The sequence below is a fragment of the Anopheles marshallii genome, chromosome X, assembly GCF_943734725.1.
Source record: "Anopheles marshallii chromosome X, idAnoMarsDA_429_01, whole genome shotgun sequence".
NCBI classification, from domain to species: Eukaryota; Metazoa; Arthropoda; class Insecta; order Diptera; family Culicidae; genus Anopheles; species Anopheles marshallii.
Window position 1 is genome coordinate 3,613,574 of NC_071325.1, and position 23,124 is coordinate 3,636,697.

Consider the following 23,124-nt stretch of genomic DNA (forward strand, 5'->3'; position numbering starts at 1 on the left):
GGCGTAATGCCAATGGGGGTAATAAAAGAATTCACCCCGTAGCACATCTGTGCCGGTTTGAGGCTGGTGCGTTCGCTACGGATCACGCCAAATGCTCCGTATGCTGAACGCACATGAACTCCAGGCGAATTTTCTCAAACACTCAGCACACACCGGCAGCAGGCAAGCAGGGAGGGCCGGAAAACAGGCGGCACGAAGCGGTGAGTGTGTGTGGCATCGCTAGCAGCGCTGCCGAAGGCCTGCACATAGTCACACACAAATCCAAACGGCGGTACTGATCTGCATCCGGTATCGGTCGGTGTGTTCCTCAACCTCTACACGCACACACACACTCCCACAGCAGAGTGAGCAACCAGGCCCGGATTACGCATTACGCTCGATCCCGTGTACCCCCAAGGGTTACCGTTCGGCAAAACATTTGCTAGCCAAATGTAGTTTTCTCGCTATGCTCGGTGCCTTTCTGTTCTATGCTTTGTTTTTTTGTTTTTTTGTTTTACTTTTTCCTTCCGAAATATATTCTTCTCCCACCGGTATCGCTGGCATTTCTGTTTAGGTGCGAATCGGCTCGCTGTGGGTTTCAAGTTAGTGGTGGGCTATCCTTTCCGTATTGGGCTTTAAGCCTTGTCTGATCATTTTCCTGTTGTAGAGGCAACCATTATTGTGTTTGTTCCGACCGGATTCATGTCCGAAAGATCATCTAGCGCGATCTCGACCCGCTGACAAGCCATGTTCAAAAGCCGCAACTGGTGGGAAGAAACGTATTCGGCATGAAGATTTTCTCCAATACCAAGAGACATTTTTCCCGTTCTTCAAGATTATCTAATTATGGCGGCTCGTAGTACTTTAAGATAGTGTGAGAGGGAGCGAGAGTGACTTAGACATAGCTTATCAAAAGACTTCAAGGCTCGCTATGCGGCGTATTTTAAATATTCCCTCTCTCAATTCATTTCTATCTTTTTTATCCTTTTAAACTTTTTTTGCTAGAGCTCAGATAATGTATTTTATTTCTAAATGTATAGCACCATGTACACGTAATTTGATTTTTGTTATAATTTATTATCACAATGTAATGGAAGGATCAAAACAGTTGGAATCATTTATATTCTCACGAGAGCATTTCCGACATTATGTATTATTTCCACAATTCGGGATTAAATTAACACCAGAAACGACAGCCAGTGAATCATTTTGCGACGCGATCAAGAGAATGAGCAGAAAGGTGTAAGCAATGCCATACACACACACACACCCACACGATAAGCGCACCAAACAGTTGTGGGCGTTAGAAAGCGTCCAGCGCTGATTGCTTATCAGGAAATGGTTTCGTTCCGCCATCTTCTCGCGCGGCCAGATAAAGCAGTCGAGCGATAACGCATTGGATGAACCAATGCGCTACGTACGTGATTCATTTTCGGGTCACCGCTTTGCGTAAGGTGTTCCCAGGTGAGCCCAAGCGACAAATCAAATTCATTCCAACCCGATTGACGCACCGATGGTGTCTGTCGCGTAAAGGTGTGAGTACGGTTTTTTGGGAGGAAAGATTAATAAGCTTGGGCGCGATCGTGCTGCTCTTCCCGTGGACACAGATGTGGCAGTCATGATCAAAGTGACAGCAACGATGTAAACATAGGACAAGCCAGTAGTAAATAGTACATTTCCGAATGATTTATTTTGCTAATCACACACACACACTCATACACTGCCGTTCCCTCTTCCTCTATTTTTCTCTCTCTCTCTCCCTTGATACTAAACTTTACTTCGTCATTATACGCAAAAATGAATAATAAACAATCGAAAGAATCGAGTTTAGTTTGTAATCTCTCTCTTTCTTTCCCTCTTTCTCTCCTTTTCTTCCTGGCAGTTGCAATATTTCTTCTTTTGCACAAATCGGCCGGTCAGTTTTCGTGTTCGGAATAAAATAATAAGCAAAAGCCGCACATACACACGTGCAACGACGGCGTGTAGTCTTAATGTTCTGGCTGCCTCTGCTAAATAATATTTACATTTACCACTTTCGAGCCTGCTCGAAAACAACAAAAAAAAATGTCCCTCCATCCTGCGGCATTATTTCCTGCCGCGATCCAGCAGTGGAAATGACCTATATTATGTTTTGTGCCATTTTGTTCAGCAAAGACAAGAAATTGACTGATGGGAAGGTGAATTGAAGCACATAAAATAAACTCATGTTAAAATTGACTGCGCCCTCGATGGAAGGCCACACCGCCGCGAAGATGTGTTGGTAGAAAAAGGGGTGGAACGTGCTACGCGCTTCTGTGTCGGTGTGCGTTGCGAGAGCGAAACAAAGGGTCAAACATGGTGTACGCAAGTGTTATCTTTTGTTCGAGTGTTTGTTGCAACGTTAGCGATCGTGATTCTACCGCGGAAGTATACAAAATGAGGCCTCATATACAATCACGAAAAAGGGCAAGATGCTGCATGGGTGCGCGAGAGAAGGAGAACGAGAGCGAGATAAGAGTGCAACGAAAAACCCCGGCACAGCTTCCGGCTTCTTGACCGGAACGGTAAAGTTGTGGAATTAAACAGCCGCATGAAACGAAACTGCGAAACGAGCAAACGACACAAACACGCACACAGCGAAGGAAAAGCTTGCGCATATTTGTTAATTTTCGTGCCCGTGTTTCTTTTTCGTTCTTTGCTCGCATCATCTCGCAGGATCATTGATGGGCCATCTTCACCCACACTGTACGCCCAACTGCGCTGTATCTCCAGCTGTATCTCATCTACCCTCTCACTCTCGCGCGTTTTCGCTGCTATATTAAACTGTTTTCTTCGAGTGGAAAGACTGTGTAAAATGTGTCCTGTAATATTAGAAGATAGATAAGGGGCAAAGGAGGGGGTCCGAGCGGGGAAGGGGGGGATTTAAAAAGGGGGAGGGAGGGTTACAAAGGTTTCCATTCCCTGCACTCCCCCCCCGGGGGTATATTATCGGTCACTCACCGAGTTTTGTGGACGGTTTTGGTTCGGTGTGAGGCCGCAAAACAGGAAGCCTTGCACGATGCAAATGCCGAGATCGCTCATCCCCTTGAAAAGCAAAAAAACAAAAAAAAAATCACCCGTAACCGTGGGGATAATCACGACGATCGTGTTGTACCGCCCCACCATTCCGATCGTGCTTTCCCTTTCCCGCACCGTCCACGGCGCTCAGCCACTCCACGGGTGGGTGTTTTGTTTTTGTTGTTCGTGCTGGCTGGGCCGACGTAGCAGGCACTCACGCAGTTCATTCATCCGCGTTCATTCCGGCTGTGTGAGACGGGCAATTCATTCATGCGCTTCGCGCTGTTCGCCGCACGGTTCGCCTGCTCGCTCGCACGCCCGCGTTTCGTTCGCTCTCGCGCACACGTCTCGGGGCACGGTGCTGGCAAACCCGGGACCGGGCGAATAAAGGGGAAGGACACTCATACCGATCGGGCACGGGAAAACACACAACGGTAAGCCTGGGCGCAACAACGGACAGCGTTGCATGCAGTTGCTGCTAGTCTTGCTGAAGAGTTCGTAGTGTAAACATGTGCCAGCCGCCGTCGACGCTTACCGACGACGCCTAAAAACGACGCAAACGACCGCGACGACTGGAGGCGAACATATTGCGGTTTTGTTTGTTTGTTTGTTTGTGTCCCATCGAGTGTGTGTGCCGCAGACAAAATCTAACGGTTGGTGTTTAGTGGTTCGGGCCCTCCCCCCCCCCAAAACTACAACGATTTGCAGGATTTGCGTGTGGATACTTGAAGGAGAACAAAACCGATCCTTCCTCACCACGATCGGGCGTGTTCTGTTTGCTTGGAAGCCGTGTGTCGACTTCGTGTAACAAACAGCAAAAAAAAAGGCACATACAGAGGACCTTTAGTGTGAGTGTGTTGCGGTGGCTGAAGGTGCCTGCAGTGCGTCCCCGGGAGGATGTTACGCGGGGGTTTTATTTTTTGTCAAACAGAATTCAAACAATCACCATCAACCTAAACACGGCCCTGCGTCTGCGGACGGAGACTACCTCACCGAAGTGGCGTTCGCTTTGGTTAAGAACAGTTAATTATTGTTTTTGGTGCTGGAAGAGTCTTCCCAAAAGCTTCCAAACCTTCTAAAAGGATGAAGTTGGGAGAATATCTATAGGAGAGCCTCACACCAAAAGGAACCACTTAAGTCCTACATTTCCGTGCGCTTACTTTAGCTTTAGCACTTTAGCGACCGTTCGGCGGTGTATGCCGTGTGTGAGTGGTTTATTACGGACGCTTCCTTCCGTTTTCCAACGCAACGACTAGCTACACAGCGTGTATGAAGCCAAAAACACAGTCTACAATCAACTCCATCTTGCAGGAGTGCCTCCAACTTGCGGAGGACATGGTTGTAGATCGAAACGCAAAATCAAAAAAAAAAAACGGGCAAAAAATAAGATTAAAATATAGGGCAACCCTTCTACTGCTCGTTCCGTATTCTATCCTATTTTCACTAATTTTCTTCCCCCTCTCTTCTTTCCCTCTCTTCGCTTTCTTCTCACGCGTTTGCAGTGATTTACGTGTGCCAATGGTTCCAGTGTGATTGCAAAAAGCAAAACGAAAAGCCAAAACGGTGCATAAAAGCCATCGTCTAGCGGTGCTGTGGTTGATTTAAAAACTTACAACGTGGCAACTGTGTGCGCGTCCGTGCCCGTGTGTGTGTGTGTTGTATGTGTACCCGCACCACGCCTAATGCGTTGCGCTCCGTGCGTGGATCGTGTGTGTGGCAGCAGTAGTTAAACGAAAAATTAAAAGTAAAATAAAGGGTGGTCAGGTGCGTTACGGCGGGACACCACCACCGCGGAATGTGCGACCGGCAGCAATCGGTACCGTACCGTGTGTGTGTGGTGCGCGGTGTTTGCACACCCTTTCCTCCGCTGGCAGCACACCGCACACCGGCCAACCGTGTCTACTATCAACGGGACGGGTGAATGTTGTAAAAGGTGTACAAACCACCATCACCACCACCATCACCACCACCACCACCACCACCACCATTCCCAACTCCCACCCATCCCGCACACGCAACGGAAGCGAGCAAGGAAAAACTCGCCAAGGAAACCAAAAAAAAAACACACACACAGGAAGGAGGCCGAAAAACACGAAATTAACAAGCCACCAATCAAACCTATTGAAGAAACGAGCGACGGCAGCTCGAAGCAAACAAAGAATTGTGTGAAAAGTGTGTGCATTTTCGCGTGCTTGATCGCGGCGATTTTTAGTGAAAATCCTCAATTTTCGGTTCATTCCGGTGGAGGCGCGTGGTCGTTCAAGTGTTTTTTGTTTGTAATTGTTTTAATTAAAGTAAAAAGCAACAAAAAAAAAATCGCCATTGTTTTAAATTCGTGTGCACTGGGCGTGTGTGTGTGTTTGTGGATTGTGCGGTGGCGGAAGTAGCGCACTTCAATCAGGCAACCAGAGTACAAGGGAGGCACGACCAGCACGCACCACCGGTTTGACGGCAAAAAACAACGAAATCCCAATCAATGGTGTCCTGCAGCGTTGCTGTGCCGACGTACTACAACGCGGAAGGAAGTATCATGCCATCTTCGACCAAGTTTTCCCTGCAATGTAAGTGTACCTGTTGGGGGTTTTTTTTTCGGGGTATGGGAGGTAGAGAGGGAAAAGGGGGTTGCGACCCTCTGATTGAGACCCGTACGATTGTTTCTTCGATTGCTTCAGTGTGTGTGCGTGTGTGTGTGTCACTTTTTAAGCAAGATGCAGCCGAGAAGACAAAACCAGTCCCACCTGGAGCGATGATCGTGCGAGATATATAAATCGCTTATGTACAGCTAAGGCTACCCCTGCCCATTGATTCGACCGTCAAACCCGAACGCCCGAATGAGCGCAGTTACCTTCCCCGTTTTGTTGTTTTTTTTTTCTTTCTTTAGGATGTGTTTGTGTGTGTGTTCGTCGTGTGCCTCTTCTTGCCTCTTTTCTTCGCGTTGATTTATCTGCCTCGAAACCGTTTCTGTCCCGAGTCACCTTCAGCGCATCAGAAGGATGCAACACCGCCACACAGACACACACCTTTGCGCTGTGTATCCTTCCGCAGTAGGACCTTCTCGCTCTTAGAGCGCGTCGCTCGGACTCCTCCCATGTTGTGTGTTGCACGAATGGCGCTACCGTGCGCACACCTTCGCTGTTTGCTTTTCCTTTATTTTGTTTCATTTTGCGCTTCCATTTCCACCATTTTCTTTGGTCGATAAGGTAGATTCCGTACGTCCGGAACCATTGCGAGACCCCTTCGGATGTATGGGATTACGGTGTGTGTGTGTGTGTGTGCTACTGCAAGGTGTTGTGTCTATATCGCACACTTGAGTCATTCCCGCTGATAGTGAGGAGAACAATTAGCCATTTTGCAACGGGTCTAACAGTTGGAACAGGTAGAAACAGGCACCTTCCCAGCTGGCTTCCCAGTGGATGACTCGCGCAACGTCACCTACGGGTGATAAAAGTGATGCGAGTTCGAACAGGAACTGGTGAGGTCGGTGTACACTCCTCTGCAACCTGCGGCGCAGAATTAGAAATCTGATGAGATATCGCATTTGGATATCATACGGCAGATATCTCCCTTTCTGGATGTTGGACGATCCGGACAGCGACCTCAGATATTAGCAGGATCTTGCGTACCTGCCAATACTAACCCTTGTTAATAGCTCTTTAAGAGCTACATCTTCACACCCGAGCAAATCTTCCAATAAACTCCCAATAAGCAGGTTACGTGTGTTGTCTGTCTCTAGACAACCTCTTCCAACAGCGTTGCGGAAGCATCAACACAATCCCAATGTCCGCAAACGCAAACAATCAACAAAACGTGCCGTTACACCAAAACACCACCGGACACACTGGCCCCGGTGCGATCTCCAGTGTCCAGCGCAGATGAAACGGTGCCCGCCTCCTCACCCTCCATCATCGGCGCGAGCTCGCTGACGTGTTACTGCAGTGCTTGCGTCAACGGCGACCGCTTTCCACCCCCGCATGTGGTGCTCACCAGTGCCTGCTGGAAATTCCCGAACCGTGTGCTGCTGCTATCTGGAAGGTTTTGTGCGCACGGAAATAAGACTTCCGCTTGTGCTAACCGCAATCACCGGATCGCGGTGTACTCGTGTGTGTGTGTGTGTGTTGTTGGGTGGAACCCGTTATCAAGGCAGTGGAGTCGTTCCCACTATACGCAAAAAAAAGGGCGATCGGTAGTGGCCACCCGTCGTTGCTGGTAGCGCAACATCAGCAACAGCAAAAGGCACAGGGTTGTGGTACGGGGTTCTGCAAGATCATCGTACCGAGCGTGCGATAAAGCCACCGTGTCCACACCACAGCACCACAGCAGACCCTGTGTGGCTGCGTACGTTCAATTATCAGCACCCGGGAGGGATTTGTGTATTCCCCCGGCGAAAGGGTACCGAAATGTGAAGAAAAAGGTACACAAGCGAGGTACCTAGTGGCCTTCGTTGATGTGTGTGTACACACACACACACACACACAAGCACCATGGTGCGGAAAGCTGGACTGGTGGACCGCGATAATGGTGTCCCGTACAGCATCACCGTACAGAAACCCCGGGCAGGGTTAGTGATAAGCCTTTGTGCTGGCGATAGTGTGTCGGGGCGTTCAGAATTTTTATTGACGGAAATTCTCGGCCCCGTCCGTATGCCAAACCGAACGGGTACCGCGTGCGGTCGCGTGTGGTGAATGTTCGATCCCGACAGGTTGTTCCGCGTTCGATTTCCATCCCGAAAGAGTCGCGTTCCGGTTGGACGCGGTCGGGACTATTGTGCCCGTGTGCTCGTTATCTGTTTGGTTTAGGCAACGGCTACGAAGTGGTCCAGATTCACCAAATATACGAAAGTGTTGGAACATACGCCGATATAGGATGTCTATACCGGTAACACTTTAGACAAGTGACTACAAATGGGTGACATTTTAACTTTGAAGTTTTGCACCAAAATCTAAGAAATTCACCGTGTGCGTGGACTTTGATCTAATAAGGTCGTGTAACTATCAACGGTTCCAGGTTCCTTGTAGCACTGAGCTCCAATAAAACTCCAACACCCACGTACCTAAAAGACATCCAGTTACTCCAGAGTTTTTGAATGTATAAAGTCAACTCTTCCAAGCTTTTTCTCCAATATTTGTGAATTCCCGAATCCTAGACGATGCATAAGTTCCTGATAAACTCGAATTTTTACAAGAGATGCCTAAATTCCAGAGCTCTATCGTTGTTATGATGCTGCACAGCAATCCAAACGTAAATATGACTCTAAATGCCCAAACAAATTCTATCAGTTTCAATTGCTGGTGGAATTCTAGCAGTGTTATCAAGAACTTTCAGAACTACTCTTAGAATCTTAGAATTTCCAACGCACGGCTTGTCCTTGTCCTCAAAACGTTCCGATTGTAAGTCTCTTTGTGTGATTACTGATTAGGAGGTAGTTCTTTGACCTAAAAACTTCAGTAGAATACCTCCGAATGACTTACCTCAAATCTAGGTGACTTGGATAACACAAATATACCAGATGACTTAGATGACTTTGGAGAATAGTCCTCGAAATAGTTCATTTGGACTACTTCAAGATATATGTACTGCAAAAAGGTATTATTCTGCTACGAGTTGTGACAATATCAGGAGCACCCCCATATGTTTGAAGACCTGATCAAAGTATAGGACAACAAACATGTATCTTCAAGACTTAAATTCCCATCAACGCCAGTGACTTCGTGCACTCAAAATGGTGGACACACAACGCTCGGTTTGCTGATTATGGTTCCACGCCACCGTTTTACCATTGGTCGGGCACGTGATGCAAGCGTACAGCGTTTGCTGGCCCAATTTACCGGGCAGGTGCAAACAAACAAACGCTTATCGCGGTAGCTTCCCCACGCCATACGGGCGAGAAAAAGGGCGGGTTTCGGGCAGCGTGTTCTATAGCTGTGCGCGTGCTTCACCGTTTGCAACGGACGTCCGGTGACGGTCAACGTAGCTGATCTAAATCGCTATATATAGCGTAAGGGATACCGCCGTTCGTTTCGTTCATCGGCGCTCCACTGAGCAGTTCGGGGCGGTTTTTACATTTTCACCGCCCTCGCGTGCGTGCTCGAGCTGTAGGCTTTGCGAAAGTTGCTGTCGAAGGTTACGTGTTCGGGGGGGCCGTTTTCGGTTTTCGTAATTGCTGTTTAGCGTGCTCTTTTCATCCCACCGTTATTCAGCAAACTGTTTGCTAACTTATGCTGTTCTTTTATTTACCTCTCCTAATACTGCAGTTCCTTCCTTGCCATCCGGACTACCGAAGGACAGTGAAAACGATGCACTAGCGGACGGCGATTGCTGCGTTCAGTGCCCTCAGTGCCACCAGACGGTTCAGGGAATCGAGGTAAGTGTCTGCAATCTGTTCACATAGGTGTGTTTTTTTTCACTCTTCGCACATTCGAATAACTTCTCCGACCTGAATACACTTCCGGGAGGGTATAGAGGCCACTACCAAAGCAGAGGAAAAGAACCAATTTCATGTAGGAACGGTGTTGTTCCAAAAGTTTCCCTCCGGGCAGTAGTATCCAACTACTTCTCCGTCCCATTCCCGCCCAATCACAAAAACCCACTCCACTCGAAAATACGAAATGAGTTCGTATTCCGGAGATTTCCCACGACACGAGAACCTCCATATGGTTCTCTCCCTCCAACACTGTTCGATGCACACGGATTGATCGATTGGTGCTATTTTTTGGTGTTTGATGCTACATACCATTTTTAACTACACTACGACCCCGGGCCCCTCTCATGTTACACCGCGCATTCACCACTGTTGTAGTCCAGCTATTGCCCCGAGGCCATCCAACCGCCCGGTGGACCTCCACTGCCTCCGCTGGTTGGAAAAATAAATTTAGTCCAGGTTGTTTTTACTACTCTTTTATTTTCGGTGGTCTTGTTTTATTTTTTTGGGGTTTTACTTTGCCTCCATCTCCTTATCTTTAATGGCAGTTTTTTTTTTTGCTGCACACCGTGCGCTGCTTTTGCGGGCGATCGGACCTGGTCTAGGACCAGCGCTACAACAACATGATGGCGGTGTCGCTCACGCTCCCGGGTTGTGCGGGCCTGCTGTACGTCAAACCACCCCCGCAAACACTATTTTTAGCTGGAGAAAGTTTTATTTTACACCACCATTAAAACAAAAAAAACAAAGCAGTCCAGAAGCCGCTGATAATGCTAGATAATTTATATTAAAGGCGGCTAAGAGATAAGTAACACATTTCGGAGGATGCTTCAAACCATTTGAAGTTGGAAAACAATGGTGAGGTTTGCTGAGCGCTGGAAAAGCACAAGATCAATTCCACAGCTGTCTCTTTTCAAGTTAACGAGACCTGGCTTATACATCGGTCGACCAAGACTTTGGGTTATAAAATCGACTAAATGGTCAGGGTTCAGGTGAGATTCGATACGCTGCCCTCGGTGCACCAGACCGCACATAGCGGCACGACACCAAAGAGCTCCCTGGCAGATCAGGATGTTAGAACGTAATAACAGCTACCAAGCATACATCCAGAACTCCATCAATTATTGGTAAAATAATGTTCGTCTTTGTAGCATCAACGATCCAATAAAACAGATTCCACCCAATAACCCAATCAGCGGCGAAAACTCACCATTCTCGTGACATATTCGCCCGGTTTTTGGGCGACCTGAATTCAATTGCGGCGTATCGAAAACCAGATGCGAATTGCTATTGAAGCTCGCCCCGGTGCACGGTAGTCGCGGAAGTGAAATTATTTTCAAATCAAAACTTAAACAACAAACAGGAAAAAAGAACCACCCGGATCACCTCCAAATGGTCCAAATTTTCACACACACTATTGCAGTGTGGTGTGTATGGGTGTGTGTATACCTTTTTTTTTCGCCGTTTCTTTTTGGGTTTACACGGTTTTACGTAAATTTGGCTTTTTCGTGTTTATTCTGAGATTTGATTTGCCATAAAAGCCTTCCTCATCTGACGCAACAACGAGATGTCGTCAGCTTTTGAGAATGGTTGAGGGTTGAGGAGGGCAGGGCAGAGGGACCCGAGGTGCGTGAGATGGTAAGGGATGCAGGGAAGCGAAATAATAAAATCTAGTCTCAATAAACAATTTACAATTGTCGCTCCGGCCGTAGAATACAGACGAGTAGCGTTGCGGCGAGTTGATTGCAGCAGGGCAAGAACGGTAGAATGATTAAAAAACGTACAGGGAAGGTAGTGTTTGATGATAAGCCCCGAGCCCCGAGAAAGCGGAGCATCACTGTATCAACAATATGTCGCTTGAATGAAGGCTTGCGAAGGATTTTGCCCGCCATTATGCGCGGGCCGCAGCAAAAATAGGTGAAGGAGAATGAAGGTAACGAGGCGTACAGCACCCTCTGCCTATGTGTGACGCTCTTTGCGTGTGAATGATTGTGTTTCGGCCTAGAAAACGCTTGGCAAATCGAGCCACGCGATGTGCCCGATCATGACATGTTCGTCTGGGCGCAGATTAAACCAACCGCGCAGGTTGACGTTTGCAGCCAAGTAGACAAACAAAAAACAATCAGCAATTGATAACATCCTAGCTCGGGTTTTAGCACCCGCAAAGGTAGAAGCGGCTTGGAACGCGGGGTTTTGGGGGTGGTGGAATAAACGGGGGGAATGGGTGAAGGATGAACGTCAAGCCCTGCGTCAAGGATCACGCAGCATTCGCATAAGCATCGCCTCGCTGAATTCCGTAGGGCCGCTTCTCCCTTTGTCGGGTTTGTTTTTATTCGCTCTCCGCTCATTCGTCAGCGACCTCCATCTACTGAGTGTGTTGATGACGGTACCCGCCAATACGGGGCAGCAAGAAACGAAAGCAATTGATTGCAATTGATGACAGCACGGGACATCAACAGACAGACACGGTCTCTGTGCGGCATTATGGCGGAGAGATCTGGTCCGGCTAGAAAGTAGCAAACAACGCTGGAACCTGTTCCAATTTCGGTGTATCTCCAGCACGGCCGGCATGGCTGCGTGTCATCCAGTCATTTGACACTTCGTACTACTCAATAACACTCATACAAAGCTGTCATGCTGTCCAAAAGAGACTTGCCTATTCTATTGTCCTCTAGTCTGCTTCTACTATTCTTAGCCATGGCTGATGTCTAAATGAAAAGCCATTCATCGCCGCAATTACAGAATTGTCCCGCGTGACTCATAGTTTAGCAACCGAAGCCCAAACGCACCAGTTGCATTATATTGCGCAAGATATCGCCCCAACCCCATGACTCATACCGCTCCATGACTCACGATGCTACCGAACGTTGGTTACGATCACCACTACCAAAAACCACTGAAAAGCGTGCGCCTTTTTTATGTTTTTATCTTCCACCCCGATTTTTATTTCGTACCCGTTCGTTTCCAGGCGCTGAAAGAACACGTTCAGCTTAACCACAGCGGAAGCCCAGGCGGCCCAAGGGCAAAGTTTGAGACCGACACAGCCGAACCGGACGACGACGACGACGACGACGACGAAGACGTCGGCAACAGCATGGCAGAGGAAGACGAACACCATGTCGATCCGGACGCGGCCTCACCACCACCCGCCGCCCCACCGGAACCACCGGCGCCCAGTTTGGCGGGTGGGCGCGGAGCAAGCGGGGATCTCGTCGGCAGCCGACTGCAGGCAAAATGCGTCAGCTTGCTGCAGCTCCAACAGCAGAAACACCAAGCGACCAAGCTGCTGGACGACGAGCCGGACGAGGAAGATGCGGAGGTGGCGTCCGGTGCGGTACCGCGCGATCTACTTATGGCGGGTTTGGCACCGCAAACCGTACCGGGCAGTCTGCCGTACGGGCCGCGCTCGATGGTGATCAGCCCGGCCCAGGACGGTAGCAGCAACTCCAGCAGCGGCCCGAGCTTACCGACCGGCGGTACGGTCAAGGACGGCGAGCACGCCGTGTACGACTGTGCCCAGTGTCCGACGACATTCGCCAGCCGGGATCAGCTGGAACGGCACGAGCTGCACCATCCACCATCGGCCGATGCGGTAAGTAAGATGCCTCATTGTCGCTGCCAGTTAGCGGTTTCAAAGCTCCTCTGCAAAACCCACCGGGTGACACGGGTTGACGGTACAATGGTAAAAAGGGTGCGCTAAAATTAAACAGCGCCACCGCTGTGCCCGCCAACTACTGCTACCTGTCGTAGATGTGGATGTGCTCAATATACGATTCAGATGTACATCTATAGCAGTCACTAGCGAGCGCTAGCTATAACTTCGCATAATGAACTGAAGTTTTGGGGGTCCGGATTACTGGCACCGCTTCTTGGCATCCAATGGTTTTCTCGAGGGTTTCCCTCGTCTATAAGATCCCCTCGGCTATTGCGGAGGTTCCCAACAACCCCCCCCCCCCCCCCCCCCCCCCCCCGCCAAATTCCCCACGCTTAGTAGCTTCATCCGTTACACAAAGAATTCAAACAGAAGGGGGAGGTTTTTTATCGCCCTGCTGTCCTCTTGAAATAATCACGTTAGTTTCTGCTGCAAAAAAAAAAACGCACCACGGGGTTCGACGAATTCCACGGTTATGGCATGCGACCGGGCACAACGCAACGCACGCTCGAAGGTTATGGCGATCGTCGAAGACGCGGCTCAAAGTCTCAACGACCACTTCAACCCGGCGCCACTGCCCGCCCCCGTGCCACCCCTTTCCCCAATCACCAATCTTTGATTTTCCTCCGTTTTCACTCGGCTCAGCCACCCGGCGTGATTCACTGTTGCAACCTTCGCCAGGTCATTCGAAACCCCCACTCGGTATCGCGCTATCATTTTACAACACAAAAAAAACCCCCCCATACAAGCAAGGCACCCTTCCAGCCTTCGTTGTGCCGTTGCTTATCCCAATCGTAGAAACCACGGCGAGAGACGGTGAGCGCTTCTTTGTCCTCGTCGCGTGCGCTTTGCGGGTTCGCTTCGCCTCCACCTCCCAGAACACCTTCGTGCAAGGGCCCAATCTGCTCGATTTTTTTATTGGTTGACTAAGAGATGCGTTCTGAAGGAAAGGCGTCCCTTGGTTTTGTGTTTTAATGGAACTTTTTCTGACTCAACACTGTCGGAAATGAGTCGCAATGGAGCATTGGCCAGCGTCCACTGGTGTTTGGAATTTTCATTTATTACCTGAAGATGAAGATCTTCTCAATAAACTCCACAACTTGTGTGTACACCTTTGATACGCATCATCGGATGGTGCAGACATAGCTGCCGAAAGAAAGGGGAAAAAAACAACAAAGAACTCGTCGCGTCGTGACAGAAGCAACCAAACAACAACAGCAAACACATCTAAACACCCGAAGAAGGAAGCGACCATCCCGGTAACTCGATCGAAAAACCTTCCTGCAACGCGCTGACAGGCGAACTCCACCTCACCCCCCCCTCGCCCCTTCCTCCCATAGGTGCAATTATACCTATATAGAAGACCCCGGGGCCCGTACGTACCTCCCCGAAATGTGCGTTACGACAGTGGCTCTGGGGATGCGCAGGGGGGGTTGGGGGGAGGGGGGGGGGGAAACGGTTTTTATTTTTAAACCATTTTGGTTTTTCGGTCGGTCGGCAAACGGCGGTAGCAGTTTTTCGCTGCCGCTGTCTGCCACGCCGCACGCCCATATATAAAATGTGGCCATGTGTCCTCCAAAAATGGAAAAACGTGAACATCTGCTTTCCCACCGGCCAAAAACCGGGCTGTACCAGGCGGCTGCACCACTGACAGCCAACGCCGGCACACACTCGCATACAAAATCCCCTGTCCGCATTCCTATTGTTTTTTCCCCCCTTTATTTTCCTGCTTTCGGCCGTCGCACCGGCAGAGGAAAAACCGGTGTTTTTCCTACCTTTGCTGAGACGATCGCCAGGCGGGCAGGCGGGGGAAGCACACCGGCACCGGCACCCGAGCGTCTCTTTCTCGGGCGGCTGTGACGAAATGACGAGCGTCTGAAGGAGGGAAAGAAAAAGTGCACAGAAATTTAATTAAACGGTTGTCTTTATTTACTTCTGCTACGATAATTCACCTGCAATTGTTCATGGTTCTAAGATTAATTGCAGAAAATCTCAGTATCAACTCTTCACTACTAATCAAACAAAAACAAACACTTAACGTTTGACAGTTCGCGCCCATAACCTGCTGGAACTGTCAGCGCCCCCGTTATCCGTGGTTCGTTCGTGCTAGTATTAGTGAACCGGTAGCAAACGTACCGTAACCCGTTTACTTTACGGCGGGCAGGGTCACTCGGTGTATTTATCATTCTCCGCCCTGCCGGGAGTGAGTCGTTGATGAAAAATGACACTTCCCGTTTGCGTGACACCCCGGCGCATTTAACCCGGCTTTGTGCGCTGTTAACCATCCCGTTGCCAGGTGCGTGGCCATATCCACCTTGGTCTCGCCTGTGTCTACCAACGCGCGGACAAAAGATATAAGTCAGGGTCTCCCGAAACCAAACCGTCGCGCGTCAGTACGATGTGATTGTGTGATCGCACTGTTTAGTGCGTGATTTCGGGACCTTACACTTGTCGCAACACACGAACCGCTTCACTAAACCGTGTGCGAACCAGAAGCAAGAAAGTAAGGAACAAGAAAATGGAGATGCATTTACAATTACACACACCGGAAACGCGGTGAGCAAGGTTTTTTTTGTGTGTGTGTGCTTTGCTTTTGTGGGATTGCAAAAGCCGTAACGCTGATGGATATTTTTACCGTACAGCGTACAGCGACGATATCGTTGCAATACATATATTTTACTCCTTCTGCTTCACTGGCACTTCTCGACACCGGTGGCAACTGATATACAGCAGGGAACGCCACTCTTGAAGCCCAGCTGCAAATGAGTTGGAGACACTAATTTTGGGATCGTTGTCGCCGTCGTCGTTTGTTTTGTGTTGTCCTTTTCCCTCATGCTGCGTTGATTGAATACAAATTTGTTTACTTCGCTCACCCAAAAGGGTAATGAAAGATGGCGCTCCCCTTCTAGCGACAGATTTGCTGCCTGTGAAGGCTTAACCCTTGAGCGCGGTTGACAGGTTAGCTAATGCCCTGCGCCGAGAATTGCCTGACAGGGAAGAGGCGCTGGCGTGACGCTGTTTTATTTATTTTCTATTTTATTTATTAATTTGCTTGCATTGAATCGCAGGTTCTGAGAATGGTCTTATGTCTAATCTTAATATATATCAGGTGACATTGTTGAGCTTTAAGAGGTGGGGTTTGAAAGATTGAACGTCACAGATATTAATTCTAAAGGATCTCTAGATTCATAGGTGGTGATTCTAAAGGGAATTCCCAGCAGTGGACACGGTCGTGATGAAATTGTATGAATTTCCCAATTCTGGGAATTCTGGGATCTATCGCAGAGGTATCTACAGACCCAGCAGCAAACCCTGAGCTTAGCATACGATGCCGACTGACAGGTGGCCAACGAAGCAGACGTTGCGTGACATCTGTATAGATTCTAGTCTTGTTGTTTGACATTGGTTTTGATGGCTTTGGAACTTTGGAATTATGTTCAAGTACGGAGAAGTACTTTCTGGAAATAGTATTGTACTGAAGGGATGTACTGAAGCAGTAGTTTGCAAATTTCAAGATACTCGTCTATCTGTTTGACGTTGGTTTTGATGACTCCCCGATTTACGAAAGCATATTTAGGTATTAAAGGTACCTCTGAAGATAGCGTGAGTTTACTGAGGATTTCTACATGGATCGTCTGTTAGAAATCTGTTTTGATGGATCTACAGAAGCGTACTAAAGAGTTGAAGATACTTGAGGAGTTGGAAAAATAGAGTTTTAAAAAGCCTTGGACATGCGGAGCACGAATGTCTCAGTAATCAGCTGTCCTCTGATGCTCTCCTATGAGATCCTGTGTTTCTATGATTACTGATGTTAAATATATCGTTATAATACTCCAAAGTCTGTCTAAATTACCGAGCAATTCTTCATTTAACCTATTCTCTCCCTCTCTTCTCCACATTGCTATCTCTTCCACTCTGAAGCAGAGCTGCAAGGTGTGCCATAAGCCGTTCGCGAACGTCTACCGACTCCAGCGCCACATGATCTCCCACGACGAATCGTTGCAGCGGCGCAAGTTCAAATGCAACGAATGTGATAAAGCGTTCAAATTCAAGCACCATCTGAAGGAGCACAAGCGCATCCATTCGGGCGAGAAACCGTTCGTCTGTCCGAACTGTGGCAAGCGCTTCTCGCACTCCGGCTCCTACTCGAGCCACATGACCTCGAAAAAGTGCATCAACATGGGCATCAGGCTCAACCATAACAACAACAACAACAACAACAACAACAGTAACAACAACAACAACAACATCAACAGCAGCAACAACAACAACAACAACAGTTCCAATAACAGTGGCAGTGGCAGTGACAGCAATCACCGATCACCCCAGTATCCGTTCCACGGTGGCAACGGTCTGACGGGGATACCGAACGGGCATGGTCTCGGACCGGGTGGGCTTGGTCGCGCACCGATCAGCTTACGGCCGCAGCACGGTGTGGGTGGCGTTCTGCACCGCGAGCTGGACATCGGTAGCCGGTTTCGGCTGGTGACCTCACCGTCACCGACGTCCTCGTCCTGCTCGTCCGCGACGAAGCACGAGCTGGAAGCGATCGGCCAGCCGGGTATGGATCCGCTGCTGTTCAGCAAGATACAGCAGGCCTCCCTGCTCGCGTACTCGTTCGCCATGCTCGACCCGAACATGTTGCGCTTGTTCGACTTCTCGAACGCTGCCCAACATCACCAGCAGCAACAGTCGTCCGCCGGCAGTGACACGCACGAACCGATGATGGACGACGGCCAGCAGCGGTCGATGGGTTCGCGGACGGGTGAGGACGATGAGCAGCGGCCCGAATCGGCCAGGCGGCCTGCTTCGTCCATCGATGTGGTCGCGCTGCCGACGGACGGTGGCAACCAACCGCACCCGCCCGATAGCGACCGAATGGAGGTCGACGAGATGGAGGATGAAACCTGCGCAGTGGAGAAGGTGGAGGTGGTGATGGCGTCCTGTCCGGAGGGTGTAACGTCCCAGCACGAGGGGGAAGATATGGAGGAACGGCACGGTGGCACCGGCAACAACCACACCAGTGAGCCGAATGAGGGACATCAACAGGCACCGAACGGCGAACTCGTCGACGATGCCGAGAGCAAGCATGTGTTGCTTCCCAAGCAGGAACCAGTGGAGGAGTTGGCGACCGAAGCTACCAGCTCCGATACCGCACCATCCCAGCAGCAACACAAACCACCAGTTCCATCGATGCCAACAGACGGTGACTTCGGCGTCCATGCCCAGCCGGTCGTTAAAGACGAACCGTCCGATGAGACCGCCGCCGGTATCGATCAGATGGAAATGGCCGAACTCAAGCTAACCGATCGCGACGAACGGGTGCGCTTCTCCTCGCCGTCCGCCACCTCCTCCCCGTTGGTGTCCGGGTCGCCGCTGCACTGTCTCTACTGCAGCGAGGAGTTCGCGACCGAGCCGGAAATGCTGCAGCACGCCCGAATGTTCTGCAAACGGTCGCTGCTGCTCAATCCGTTCGTGGCCGGAACGGGTCCACTGGCGCAGACGGTCAACGGTACGACCAGCAGCACCAGCGGCAACAGTAGCAGCAGCTGCAGCGAGGATGACACCGACTACGATACGGTCGCACTGAAGGGTGACTGCAGCAGTGTTGGGTACGGTCTCCACGGCAGCATTGCCGGTGCCGGTACCATCGGTCTGGCGGGGCCGCACGGTGGTGCGGGCGGCGGTGGAAAGGTACGGGTGCGTACCTCCATCTCCGAGGAGCAGCAGAACGAGCTGAAGAAGTACTACGCGCGGAACAGCAAACCGAGCCGGGATGAGTTCCAGGCGATTGCCCAGCACGTCAAGATGGAGGCACGCGTCGTGCAGGTGTGGTTTCAAAACAATCGGTCGCGGGAACGCAAAATGGGCGCCGGTGGTGTGCGCCCCTACCCGAACGGTGGTCCACCGGGGCCACAGACGGTGGCGACGGTCGTCGCACCGATCTCACCCCTGCATGCCGACCGTGCGCCGTCGGTCGTAACCGGCCAGGACACGGGCGATCAGCCGCTCGATCTGTCCGTCAAGAAGGGGCTGCTGGCGGTGGAGGAGGCACTGCTGAGTGCCGCCACCAACTCGCAGGCGGCCGCATCGGCCCTCGCCGCCGGTACGCTACCGGCCGTACTGCTGCAGGCGGACACGATGTCCGCGCTGAACGAAGCCATGAACCTCAGCATCAAAACGTCCTGCTCGCCGACGGCATTCTTCTACCATGACATTCATCCGATCCACGGGGTGACGGCCGGGCCGCACGCGCACGGTACCGGCGGCAACCCGCTCAAGCTCGGCCTGGGCACCGGTCTTCCACGGGACACCCCGTCGCCCCAGGACGGGCGGGGTCAGCACACCGGCCCCTCCCAGCCGGTACCGAACGCGCCCCACACGTTCGGCAAATATCCGGCCATGCACGGTCTGCACCATCCGCACCACCCCCACCATCATCATCCGGCCAACCTAGCCAACATGGACCAGCTGCTGCGGCAGTTCTCACCGAAGCTGTCGGCGGCGGCGGCCGCCACCGGCGGCATGGTCGGCCGGGCCAGCCTTAGTCCCGGGGCGCGCGACATGCTACCGGACGATGGCGCCGGCTCCAAGTACTACGGTGCCTTCCCGGACAAGAAGCACCTGCTGCAGTCGATGCTGAACGTGCCGAAGCGGTTGGCCGGTGCGTACGGGCTCGGCGGAGGTAATGGCGGGGCCGGCGTCACGCCGGGCGGCAAGGAGGCCGTCCAGCTTACCCATCCGGCCCCGGACGCCGAGGGTCAGTACGTATGTGATCAGTGCGACAAGACGTTCAGCAAGCACAGCTCCTTGCAACGGCACAAGTACGAACATTCTGGTAAGTAGATCTCACCTGCACGACACACCATACAGCCAACAGTAGTGATGGGTAGACCGATCGGAACCACATCGCGATGTGGTAAGTTTGTATAAGCTACTGGGCGGCTCCATTACTGTTCTATCGCGACATAAAGGCCGTTTTTTTTAAATTCCCTTCTGTGGCGATACACTGACGGGCAACCCAAATTGGAAAAAAAACATCACGTTTTTTCTCTCTCTCTCGCTCTCGTTCTCTCCGGACAAAATATATTCATCATATAATCAGTAATTCATTAATATGTTAGTAACACAAGGCGCCCTCTAGCGGAAAACTCCGAAAAAGATTAAGTGTTTTTTTATACAAACTATTCCGTGATAAGAGTAATCAAGTATTTTTAAATACCCACAGTGGAATGGCACGAAAATGAACGAACCTTTTGGTTCTTACGAGTTCCGCTCGGATTAAAAAAAAAAGGGTTTCCCATCACTATCTTGCTAGTTCGCTGTTAAACCTGTGTACTTATCTCCATTGTTTCGTCCATGTTTTTTCCCCGTTTCTTTGCATAGGCCAACGTCCTTACAAGTGCATGGAATGTCCGAAGGCGTTCAAGCACAAGCATCATCTGACCGAGCACAAGCGTCTGCACAGCGGGGAGAAACCGTTCCAGTGCTGCAAATGTCTGAAGCGCTTCTCCCATTCCGGCTCGTACAGCCAGCACATGAACCATCGGTACTCGTACTGCAAACCGTACAGGGAGGGCAAATAAGGCAACGGCCTGGGGCGGGATGTTCCGTCCCCCGGTGCTGGCCTAGCCGCTCCCTACGATCGCGATCCTGCCCTGCCCGCACCGCAGCACCCGCGCGGATTACGCCGGGGGCGTGGGGGTAGGGTTGGCCTCGCATCCACCCACGGGTACGCCCGGTCCCGTGCGGCGGACCAGAAGCAACCGTACCCGGGACCACCACCACCAGTACCACCATCAGCGCCATCTGGTTCACTGCCGGTAGTACAGACGTCACCACAACTGGATGTCACCGACGAGCGACACGGCGAACTGATGCAGCAGCCCATCTACCATCACCATCATCACCACAACCACCATCACCACCATAGCATACCAGCAGGCCCACCGATATTACAATCAGTCAACGCACCAGTAGTAGCACCGGACGCCATACTGCTACCTCCGCACCGGCTTCAAACTGCACCGCAGCAGCAGCAGCACCACCATCACCATCCACTCTCGCTGCTCGCCTCGGTGGACGCGCCAGCACCATACCTCAGCCGGAGACTGTTTGTCGATCGGTACCTGACATCGGCCACGCTCAACGTGCCGTTTCTGACCGGCGCCGAACACAGTATGACGGCCAGCAGTATCGGTGCGACGGTCGGTGGCAGTGCTGGCGGTTTACACTGAAGGGGTTCGATTCCCTTTCGACATGCAGCCCACTGCAGGCCCGGTATGTCCGTAACGGTGGGCTATGTATAAACGTGTTTACAGGTGCGACAGATCGTATGCGTGACTGGGAAGCAGTGCAGATATCGTCCTACGTAGCATGACAAACAATTAATTTCCAATGAGTAATGACACAAACACCCACTATTGGGAGGCAAACGAAAAAAAAAAACAAAGCGCTAAAGCTGGAACGGATAAGAGTACGCGGAATAGAGACACGGAGAAGGAAATTGCAAGTTATTGTGCCCTAGAAGGGACTCAAGTTATTATTTTTCAATATTTTAATGCTAGTTTTTCTATGATAGATTTCAAACGTCGCCTATCTATGCCTCAAAACACTACTCTTGATATCCCCCCTCTTCTACCTCTTCCCTCAACCTTCACGTCCACAATTCTTCCTTTTAGTAAGCGCTAAATATTTCCATAATTATAACACATATACTTATTAATTTGTTTTCATTTACGGTTCTCCACCACGAAGTACGACCAGTAAAAATGGTTAGCCAGTGCCCTACCATTGTGCACGGTGTATCTTACTATAAATAAACAAGAACACACACACACACACACACCATTCGTTAAATCCACTCTGACAGCGGGTGTCAGACAAGACGATTAGTATTATCATTGCCCATTGCGACACTGGATTCGTTTTCGCCTAGGAAGCACTTATTATTTTCATTGCGATTCGGTTTTTGTTTTGTTTTTTATGTGCACTATTTGTGTGCTTTCTCTTTCTCGCCGTTACGAGCCATGCAAGCACAGCGGGAAACTACACGTTCCGGTTGGATTTGTTTACACATTAACATTTTAGTATTTTTTTTTTTCCTTGATTGTTTTTATTTCACTCCTTTCCGACACAAAACACGTAGATAGGATAGGAAAGGTGTTGCGAGACAATGGCCCTGGACGGGGCGTACTAAACAACTGTCAAAACGCACAGTTAGTACACAAACACTCACACACCGTATTTATCGATTATTTTTCACTCTTTCTCTCTCTCTCTCTCACTTACCCTCTCTCTCTCTCTTTCTCTTACGCCCCCAAAAGTCGTACTTAAAGAAACAAAGGAAAGCGAGCACACGATACTGTGCGACACACAAACAGTGTATCATTCAGCAAAGTTTCGGTATGTGAACAGTGTCATACGACATGCATTTATAATTACTATTAGGTTTTTACTACTACCTTCAAACCTACTTCCTTTTTGCCATCGGCTGCCAAATTGTGTTGGGCGCACAATTGTATATTAGGGAGTTGTTTATATTATTATCGCAAATGTGCTATAACAAACACATTTTTTGGCTTATTATTGTTTTCCTTTTTTTTTTTGTTGCTTCAAACAAGACGAAGGAAAGGAAAACGTTTGGCTTAAGCTGATTATAATCCATTATTTGTATCTTTTCCTTCCCCCATCTACTAACCCTTCACTACCACACACCACAGCCGATGTATGGAAACCTTCCAACACGCACATTCACAACATCCCCTGCTACTGGCTGATGTACTAAAGCACAAAGATGTCATTACGTTGACAGTTCTCCTGGCGGTACAGTGGTTGCCGTGTGTTTGTGCGTGACTGTGACAGAGACAGAGAGTGAGAGGCAACGTACCATACAATACACCTAATACTCACACACAACACACACGACACACATGAGACACAGGACACCGGCGCCTTTAATCTTAATCCCGAAACATTGTATCTCATTCCTATTAAGTCTAGTATATCTAGCGGCTAATTTCGAAACCATGTTTTTTTC

General features: G+C 50.1%; 2 protein-coding genes across 2 annotated transcripts; both read left to right on the plus strand.

Moving 5' to 3' along the window:
• The first annotated feature begins 5,491 nt into the window (after nucleotides 1-5,491).
• Nucleotides 5,492-20,671, plus strand: LOC128707225 (zinc finger protein 1-like). The gene is made up of 5 exons (XM_053802178.1): nucleotides 5,492-5,576; nucleotides 9,267-9,376; nucleotides 12,402-13,025; nucleotides 17,007-19,923; nucleotides 20,472-20,671. The coding sequence occupies exons 1-5, from the start codon at nucleotides 5,492-5,494 to the stop codon at nucleotides 20,669-20,671; spliced, it is 3,936 nt and encodes a 1,311-aa protein (XP_053658153.1).
• A 291-nt stretch (nucleotides 20,672-20,962) lies between these two features.
• LOC128714015 (protein hunchback-like) lies at nucleotides 20,963-21,322 on the plus strand. The gene has a single exon (XM_053808928.1). The coding sequence runs from the start codon at nucleotides 20,963-20,965 to the stop codon at nucleotides 21,320-21,322; it is 360 nt and encodes a 119-aa protein (XP_053664903.1).
• Nucleotides 21,323-23,124: the final 1,802 nt, after the last annotated feature.

Coding starts and splice junctions, on each gene's coding strand:
- LOC128707225 (XM_053802178.1), top strand. CDS start 5,492: ATGGTGTCCTGCAGCGTTGCTGTGCCGACGTACTACAACGCGGAAGGA. Junction 5,577..9,266: donor GACCAAGTTTTCCCTGCAAT/GTAAGTGTACCT, acceptor CTAATACTGCAG/TTCCTTCCTTGCCATCCGGA. Junction 19,924..20,471: donor GCACAAGTACGAACATTCTG/GTAAGTAGATCT, acceptor TTCTTTGCATAG/GCCAACGTCCTTACAAGTGC.
- LOC128714015 (XM_053808928.1), top strand. CDS start 20,963: ATGCAGCAGCCCATCTACCATCACCATCATCACCACAACCACCATCAC.